At 40.9% G+C, this 9,890-nt stretch overlaps 1 protein-coding gene across 5 annotated transcripts in view; it reads left to right on the top strand.

Moving 5' to 3' along the window:
* Nucleotides 1-2,204: 2,204 nt before the first annotated feature.
* AMPH (amphiphysin) overlaps nucleotides 2,205-9,890 on the top strand; it is a 284,998-nt gene continuing 277,312 nt past the window's right edge. For 3 of the 5 annotated variants that reach the window (XM_045828637.1, XM_045828635.1, XM_045828634.1), the window contains exon 1: nucleotides 2,205-2,527. In XM_045828637.1, the coding sequence (XP_045684593.1) occupies nucleotides 2,459-2,527 (69 nt within the window). In that variant the 5' untranslated portion in view covers nucleotides 2,205-2,458. The remainder of the gene's footprint in view (nucleotides 2,528-9,890) is intronic. The other 2 variants (XM_045828633.1, XM_045828632.1) reach the window with 1 other exon arrangement.

The following is a 9,890-nucleotide window of genomic DNA, read 5'->3' as shown; positions in this document are numbered from 1 at the left end:
GAATGAAATGATTTGATAACAGTTTGCACATAATAAATTTTATTTTTCTTTTTATAATAACTTTTTAATAGGCTCAGCATATATTCCAAATAGAATGATCAAGAAATGACAAGCTTTCCCTTTCCACCCACATTACAGAACTAGATATAGGCATCCGAATGATAAGCTAACCATTTGCGATTTCATTTCCAAAGATATTCTCTGTGTTCCAAAAATTGGTGGGGGAATAACTACAAGGAGAGATAAAGGCTGATATAGTGGGAACTGGTGGCTTGGGTTCAAAGGAAGCAGAGGAAAAGTAAATGCACTGCTTGGAACTCTGCTATTTGATTGTTAGAGAGAATGCAGTGATGTCTCCAAGGGAAGCTGTAGCCAGGGCTAGTACAGGACCAGAGGGACCTCTGGGGCTCATAGTATAAGTGACCACGGCCTAATATTCTGCAGATCATTCTGGTATATTCCAGCATTCTGAGGCTTGTACCTTCATTGCCAAGATCCCAAGGTAGAGGCAAAGTTCTGAAGCCGCATGCTTTAGAAAGCTGACTGAAATTCCTGGCTGCTGAGCAGTCTTTCCCTCTGAACGCTGATCAAGAAGGGAATCAATTTTCCCTTTACTCTCCTCTGAAATGGTCTCTTTGTTTACTTGGAATGTTGGAACTCAGGTGCCCAGCTCATCCAGGTTTACCTAGTACTTCCCTGATTTTAGCACTGAAGTCTTGACGTGGAAACCCCTTGGTTCCCAGGCAAACTGGAGTAAATAGTCATTCTAAGGAAATGAGAGCCAGGTGAATAGACTGACACCACAAAAGTTAGTGGCTTAAAACAACTACCAATTTATTTGTTCACCATTCCATACTCTGGGCTGGGATCAGCTGGGCAGATCTTCTATTGGTCTTGCTAAGATTATTTGTATGGCTGCATTCAGCCAGTCAGTTGGCTAGAGGCTGGGCTCAGCTGGGATACAAGGACATCTGGGCCATGTTCCCTGTGCAAGTAGCCTTTCCGTGTGCATCTAAGAAGCTTTTTACATCAGGGAAGCTGAACTTCCACATGGATGCACAGGGCTCCTCAGAGTGCAAAACCTGCTTACTTTCTTAGGCTTAGGACTAGGCCTGGGAATGGCACAGTGTAACTCCACCATATCTTTTGGTAAAAGCCAGTCACAGTGTCATTCTTGAATCAAGGTGGGGGACCACACAAGACCACACAAGAAGTGAATTACTGGGGCAGTTCAGAGAGGGTTACCAATGTAATAGTCTACTCCAGAGGTACAGATGCTCACATAGACTCCTTGGTGCCTGATTCACTCTAACCTCTTTGCTGGGCATCTTTCTTATTATCCTCACACAATCAGATAGAACAGAATATGAATAGATTGACTATTGATCAGAATCTTCAAAACTCTATGCAGGAGTAAGACAAGTTTATCCCGATTATATTTACTCCTGCTAAGCATATATAGGAGGGTGCCTCCCTGTTTAGGTTTCCAGGAGGTTTGCAAGGAGCAACAGGTTAGGAGGCCTGGGTCTTACAATGTTGATGTGAGGTAATAAATGGCCCGACTCAACATTTCTTGGGGAGTGAGTGCCTATGCCAAGGTTTCTCTCTGCTCAGGGCAGAAATTACAAAGATTACCAAAGCACAGCACTGGCTCAAGGTAGCTGACCCTTCTTAACATGGAATCTTCCCACCCATGCCCCAGGTCTTGTCTTAAGGTTAAAGCAGTGTCAGCACAGGTCCTTCCCTCCTTTCCTCGGGACCTGCCACTCTACTGCAGCTCTCACCGCTGCACTGACCAGGTTCCCTAGTCAGCTTTCCTGAGCAGTGAGCATCCCTGTAAGACAAGGCTCACTCCTACCTGAACACAGCCAAGGTGAGGAGTGCACTCTCTGCCTCAGGGTGGTCCACCGGGCACTCCCAGTAGACCAGACCAGCCCCTCCACTTCAGATCAGGTCCAATCCTACTTGCTCCCACATCCCTCAGCCTTTTCCTTCCCTCTTCTCCCCCCCACCCCCCGCCCTTTCTGATTTGCTTTCCCCCTACACAAACTCGGCCTTAAAAAGAATCCTTGAGCTGCCTCCAGGGTTCTGGATCTGCTGCTAGCTTTCTCCTCCAGGACTTCTCCTCCATCACTGTGGTTACTATCTGGCTATTCTGACTTCTGGCTCCCTCCCTCTCTTTTTCTCACCACACTGGCGAGTGTTGCCTCCGCTCTGTCGCTTTAAGCCTGTTCCACACCGCCGCGCCCCTACATCGCTCCGGAGCTCCGCTGCACCTCGCCACCTCTCCTGCTGCTCCTCCTCTCCCGCTGCTCTTCACCTGCTCCTCACCTGCTCCTCCTCACCCGCTCTACCTCCTCTCCTGCTCCTCCTCTCCCACTGCTCTTCACCCGCTCTTCTTCGCTGCTGCCGGCCCAGCTCCCGATCCGCGTCTTGCAGCCTCTGTGGACCCGCCACCATGGCCGACATCAAGACTGGCATTTTCGCCAAGAACGTCCAGAAACGACTCAACCGCGCGCAGGAAAAGGTCAGAAGCGGGCGGCAGTGCAGGTGGCGGGACGGGACGGCGGAGGCCTAGAGGGCCAGAGGAGCGAAGGAGGCCTGTCGTTAGGGGTGCAGGGCCGGCCAGGGTCGCGCCCTTTGGCACGGCGAGTGCTGCTCGGCGGCACTGCGGACGGAGGTGGCCCGGAGGCAGGAAGCTAGCGGAACTCCGACCCGGTCCCAGGAGGCGCAGGGTCTGCGGAGGCTCCTGCTCCCTCTCCCCCTGCGCAGCTGGCAGCGCAGTCCGCTCTCCAGGCTGGCTCCCGGCCTGAGCAGTCGAGAGTGCGGCGGGTCGCCGGCTGTCCCCGGGCTGAGCGCACCTGCCTCCGGGCGCCCATTCCGCGGTCTCCGCAGGGGACTGTTAGGGAGGCGCCCGCAGGTTCGGGCGGGAGATTTCGGCAGCGGTTCTTCCTCTGAGGGTATTTTCTGGCTACGTGAGTGCAGCAGAAACAGTTTAGCACAGAAGGTACTCCCCAAATCTCTGTTTTCATCAACAGAACTGATCGCGAAAACCAGCAGCTTTAATACAGTGCTGTGCAGTGAATCCTGGAGTTCAAAACAGATATCTACATACACAGTTTTTTTTGTTGTTGTTTTGTTTTGCTGTCTTGCTTTGGGCTGTCTCTGTGTGCCCCCTTTTGATGCAAATGCCCTTCTCTGGAAGGTCAAAACTAAATATGACCTGAACCTTACAGTTCTTCTCTGAACATTTTTGTACAAAGGATGGGGCTTCACTGCTTTAAAAAAAATCATGTTGCACGAGTTGGGTTCGCTGTTGTTTTACGAGCCCCTCTGTCAATTGGCCACAGTGATTTATTTTTCTCACCCAGAAACGCGCACAGATGGATCCCAGATCCATACCGCACAGCCCTGAGCAGTTGGAGAGAGATCGTACTAGGCACGGGGCTGGCCTGGCTGCCCAGAGACTGCTTGTCATGAAGACCTTGCTGGCATTGAGGTCCTCATTTGTGTTCTGAGCAAAGGACATTCTGCACAAAAGGTAGTTTGAGTGCTGTACTTGGAAAAGGACACCAACTAATGAGCTTCATGGTTTGTATCAGTCCAACTGTGTTCTCTTCTACGTGGCAGGATTTTCCATCCCTGGGATACTGGGTTTTACTGGTACTTTCCTATTTTACTGGTAGTCAGATTTGCAGTCGCTCACTAGGACAGTGAATTTTCCTCTCCCCAGGCTCAGGCTGCCCTCCACTCTTGCTGACCTAGAAGCTGAGCTGAATGGGGCACGGGTCCCTTTGCCTGTGTGCAGGCTGAGAGACTGGGTCCCTCCCTTCACACGGCACACTCTCAATGCAGTAAGAGGATTGGATTTCTTTTAATATCTACCCAAGCTCATCCTAAACTAACATGATCCTCTCCCACCACTCCTTCAGCAGTTGCATTAGCAAGGCTTCCTGCCTCATTCCAGTTCCTGATTACATGTCCAGAAAGTAGCCAGGATCTACTGGGATCTGAACCAGGTTTTGTCATCATTTTTTCATACTTCATTTTACCCACTTGTAGGTATTCTCTCCCTCACTCCAAGTAATTACTTGAATCTTTGATTTGAAGCTTTTTACTGAATCCACTTCCATGTGTGAATGAATTTAGTGGTGCAGCCTGCTTTTCACATATTATTTCTTAATCTAGGTCACCAGCTGTTAATATGCCAAAAATAAATGAAAAGAAAATATAATCTATCTTACACAATATTCAAACCCTTATGAATTGTTGAAAACTCAGTTTTTAATTATTAAGTCCAAGTGTGTATTATGATTGCAGCTGTGGATGGTGCTCACTCTTTTACAGGAGTGGGGGCGGGGTCTAAGGGAGCCTTGCTTGCACAGGGCTTCAAGTGTCCTTATTTCCTTTCATGGTGAAAGTTGCTGATGAAAAATGCCTGTTGCACTTAGTTTTAGGAGGTTAAGACACCAAGAGGCTGAGAGTGTGGATTCTGCCGTGGGAAAGTTCTGAGCCCATCCCAAGCCTGTGCAACACAAAGGGAAGGGTTGTGTGGGAATCCACATAATGTTGTTCACCTAAGCCCAAAGGAAGCTAGCTACTGGAGAACGGAAAGCACAGTATGCTGCAGGCTTCATTAGCAATCACCCCCAGTGATTCCTTCTTTTTGCATTTTTTGGCCTCTTCCTCTTCTCCAAAGCACAGACACTTCATTGCAATAACTACATGCCACATATGTTCTCGAAAGTCTTTCTTTTTGCTTTTACAACCAAATTTTCTAAAAAGAGAGTCCATTCCCTTGACTTTCCCATTATCTGTGCTCTAACAGCTTGCATAATTTTGGCTTCAAATGAAAGAGTGAAACTACTCTGAGAGGTGACTTACGGCTTTTTATGAATTTAAAATATGTTTTTTTCTTATTAAAAATCTGTAAAGCTTCAGTGGAGATAGAATTAAATATATGTATAAGCTAAAAAAACCTTCACAAAATTAGATCATTCATAATTCCACCACCCAGAAATTTCACTATCATTTGATCTGTATCCTAGTAGATCTTTTTACGTATGTATATTTACAAAATTAAAATATAAACTTATACTACAATAGTTTCCTCTTATCCTTGATTTTGCTTTCTGTGGTGTCAGTTACCCACAGTCTGAAAATATTATGGAAAATTCCAGAAATAATTTATAAATTTTATATTGTATGCCATTGTGGATGTCATGATAAAATCTCATCCTCTGTTCTGTCTTCCCTGTGATGTGAACCATCCGTTTGTCTAGCATCTCAACCTGTATACATGGTATCACGGTGTTTGTTTTCAAGTAAACTGCATCATCTGAAAGTCAGTAGTAGCCTAATACTATGTCAGTGCCCACGTCATTCACCTTACTTCATCTCATCTTGTAGGCTATACATCATCTCACATCATCACAAGAAGAGGAAGAGTGAGTACAATACCATAAGATATTCTGAGAGAGATCACATTCCATAACTTTTATTATAGTATATTGTTATAATTGTTCTAATTTAGTTTTTTTGTTGTTTATCTCTTGCTGTACCTAACTTATAAGTTAAAATTTTTCATTGATATATATGTATAGAAAAAAACATAGTGTGTATGGGGTTTGGTATTACCTGGTTTCAGGCATCCATTAGGGGTCTTGGAATGTATCCCCAATGAATAAGGGGGGGATGCTATATATGATTTTATAATCTGTTTATTTCATTTAATAATCATGAACATCTTCAGTACATGTATTTTTTTCAATCAACATTTTAAATGACTGAATAGTATTGGAATGTATGGATTTTAATGAATCCCCTATATTTTGGACATTCTGTGTTCAATTTTCCTGTTTATAAGTACAGATCAGTGAGAAAACTTGCAAGGAAAATGTCCCCATGCACCTTTAAGTATTTCCTAGAAGAATTATTGTTTCAAAGGTACACTTATTTTTATTATAGCTAGATTGCCTTTCAGAGAGCTTGTATAATTTATATTCTTACCAACAGTCAATGAGAAAGTTGCCAACACTGGATAATAATTTAAAACGGTCTTTAGGTATGTCATTGGAAAAAAATTAGTTTCTATTTATTTTATTTGTTTGAATTTTGGAAACTGAAAATTAATTTTTGCATTTCTATATTTTTCATTTGCTAACTGTGTTTATATTTTTGCCCATTTTGTGTAGTACCTCCTTGTTATTTGTAAGGGCAAAACCATATCAGTCCTAAAAGTTGTAAACATTCTTTCTTCCTTTTCTATCTACTGTTTAATTCTTTAAAAGATTATTTATTCCTTATTTATTTTTAGAAAGAGGGGAAGGGAGGGAGCGAGAGAAGGAGAGAGACATCAGTGTGTGGTTGCCTCTCTCACGCCCCCTGCTGGGGACCTGGCCTGCAACCCAGGCATGTGCCCTGACTGGGAATCGAACCAACAACCTTTTGGTTTATAGGCTGGCACTCAGTCCACTGAACCACATCAGCCAGGGCTACTGTTTAATTTTTTGATGATTTTTTTCCTGATATAGAGAATGTTTATGTTTTATGTATATTTGCTTAAATCTATTTAATGATTTTGTGTGGTTTTCATGTGTGCAGAATTAGTCAGAATCCTGCCACTTGTAAGTATCAGACAATTCAATTCAAACTGGTTTAAGGAAAAAAGGGAATTTTATTGCTAAAAACAAAAATGTGAATTTGCGCCATAAATTTAAATGAGAATTTAATATATAAATAAACATTTGTATTAAGCTATATACATATATTCTTATATATATGTGCCTTTAAAATATATGCTTGTGTACTATATACACTCATATATTAACTCACTTGATTCTCTGAGGGAGGTACTATTACCATCTCATTTTATAGATAAGGAAGAAATTAAGTAACGTGCCCAAAGTCACATAGTAAGTAGTAAAGCCAAAGTTTGAACCTAAGTAGTACAATGCTTGGATTGCATTACACAATGCTGCCTCTTATACTTATGAAAAGGGCAGGGATAGACAAACTTCAGGCCTGTATGGAACCAGGGCCTCAACCACAGATATCAGGTCTCAAGGGACTTCTCCCATATCTCATCTCTGCTGTTCACCCTGTCAGCCCCATTCTTGGGCAAATAATTCTCTCTTGATGGCAAGATGGTTGCCAGAAGTTCTAAGTAAGAGAATGTCTATACAGGGAGCTCCTCTGTATAGTCCTTATTGGCCCAAATTGGGCCTTGTGACTATGCCTGGAAGAAAAAATCTCTCTGGATGAGGGCCAGGCCCATGGGTTGGATTGGGCTTGAGTCACAAGATACTACTGAAGCTGAGATGGAGAAATTCCTTCTGGACTACATGGACTGATGGTGAAGGGGGAAGGAAAATCAGAATATAGAGTTTATTGCACTGGCAAACTAAAAGATGTTACTGAGTCATACTTAAAAGACCTTCTCTGCTTCATGTTTAATAACTAGTCACATATTTAATAATTTATAATTTAATATTTAAAATTTCCTCATCAAATTAATATATACACAGTTTTTAAAAAACATCAAATATTAGTAAGAGACTGGTTGTGCAAAATAACATTCCCCTATTTTTATTCTCCTTCTCCTAAACCTCCAGTCTTATTTTCCAGAGGCAGCTAATACTAACTATAAAATTTCTCAAAATTGTGCTCACATACCTGCTTCTTGATCTATCATGTTTGGTAAGGATAGATAAAGATTTAACTCTCTTAATTTCATCCCTCTAATTCCATATCCTTTAATCATGTAATATAGCAAAAAGTGTTGATTGCTTAAGGTTGTATTTTTAATTAAAATATGGTTTTTACTGAATAAAGTATATAAACCTTAAATATTCAGCTTGGTGAATTTTTATGTATATGGATATCTGCATAGCTACTACCCAGGTCAATTTATAGAACATTTCTGTCATATCAGGTACCAATCATCCCTCATGTCTCTTCTGTCCTTCGTCTTTTTATATTCATATTTTTAAAATTCCTTTACTGTCATTTTCCTGATAAACATTTTTCATGTACTTATTGGTAATTTTTATATTTTAATTTATAAAGTACCTGTTAAAGTATTTTGCCTATTTCTATTTTTTATTTGGGTTGCTTGTCATTTTCTTATTTATTTATATTGGGTTGGTCAAAAAATTCTTTTGGTGTTTTCCATAAGATGTCTGTTATGGTGCTCAGTCTTTAACTTCATTTGAAACAATTTTGGTAGATTGTATTGTGACAGCTGTTGTATCAGCATGCATTTAAAAAAAAAACTGATCAAATGGTGAATTTTTGTGTAGCCATTTTAATATTGAAGATGGAAACAAGCAATATTTTCAGCATATTATGCTTTATTACTTCAAGAAAGGTAAAAACACAACTGAAACACAAATTAGATTTGAGCAGTGTATGAAAAGGCTGCTGTGACTGAGCGAATATGTGGTTTGCAGTTTAATGCTGGAGATTTCACTGTGGACAATGTTCCAGTTGGGTAGACCACTTGAAATTGATAGTGATCAAATGAAGATATTAGTTGAGAACAATCAAAGTTATACCGTGTGGGAGATAGATGACATACTCAAATATCCAAATCAATAAAATTATTGGTGAAAATAAATGTGTCTTTTTATTTTCTGGAAAAAAAAATATGGACTTTTGGCCAACCCAATAGAATTTCTTTCTATATTCCAGATATGAGTCCTTTGTCAGATAGACATTTTACAAATATTTTTTCTCAGAAAGTGTCCTGCCTTTTTACTTTCTTAATGGTACCCTTTGTTGAGCTGAAGTTTTAATTTTTTTTAAAGATTTTATTTATTTATTTTTAGAGCAAGGAGAAGGGAAGTAGAAAGGGAGAGATACATTAATGTGTGGTTGCCTTGCCTGTACCCCTGCTGGGGAAGCTGGCCTGAAACCCAGGAATGTACCCTGACGAGGAATGAAACCAGTGACCCTTTGGTTCTCAGGCTGGCACTCAATCCACTAAGCCAGACCAGCCAGGGCTAAAGTTTTAAATTTTTTAAAGAAGTCTTATCTGAGATTAAGTTTTTCCTATAGTTAATTTTTTATTGCTTATTTTAGCATGAACTAGTTAGAAATGTCTGCTTTCACTTCATCAGATCTGTCAGATGTCTCTCAATATTATCAAAGGTTCAACATATCAGAACCCTCTGTCCCCTACCCACCACCCCCAACACACAACTTTTGGAGTATCTACCTTTTTGCTGTATTCTGGGCTGATTTTTTTCTAGGCTTCATATGTAGCTGTTACCCTAGATCTTTCCTTGCCAGTGTGGGGTTGAGGAAGGGACTTCAAAAGTCATCAATTCTATATTTCTAGGTTTTCAAACAGTACCCTGATATCAGTGTTTTGCTTCATGCTTTCATTCTGGAGTACTTGATGGAACCAGGCCCAGTTTCTCTCTTCTGCTGAATTGGTTCCATTCTTCTCTCCTCTTTCCTGCTAAAATATATTAAATTCTTTCATCCACCAATGATGCCTCTCCTATTTTATCCTTACATGTTTATACTTTTTAAAATTTCTTTACTGTCATTTCACTTGGATTTTGGGAGTAGACACATGCAGTTTGTTTACTCAACCTTTTTACTTAATCATTTAATCTCGCTGGGATTTACTTTTTGCCCATCTTCTATTTGTGGAATCCCTTGGTATTTGTTGGATCTTAACCCTCCTTGACCTCTATGCAATATTTAACTCCATGTAGCACTTTAAACATTTATTAACAGTTAAACATTTTTTAACATTACTAGTGAATATGGAAACCTTTGGTATGTTATAATACTAACCTTGTTAAGCATCAGTTTTTTTTGCCTTTTGTTTTTATAAGGGGGTTAAACTGTGAATTCTAAGGATGTGTCTAGTTTGATAT

The sequence above is a fragment of the Phyllostomus hastatus genome, unplaced genomic scaffold (genome assembly GCF_019186645.2).
Source record: "Phyllostomus hastatus isolate PE091 unplaced genomic scaffold, TTU_PhHast_1.1 phas_scaffold_78, whole genome shotgun sequence".
Lineage (NCBI taxonomy): Eukaryota > Metazoa > Chordata > Mammalia > Chiroptera > Phyllostomidae > Phyllostomus > Phyllostomus hastatus.
The sequence above is the reverse complement of the archived record's forward strand: the minus strand, read 5'-3'. Positions and strand labels throughout refer to the sequence as shown.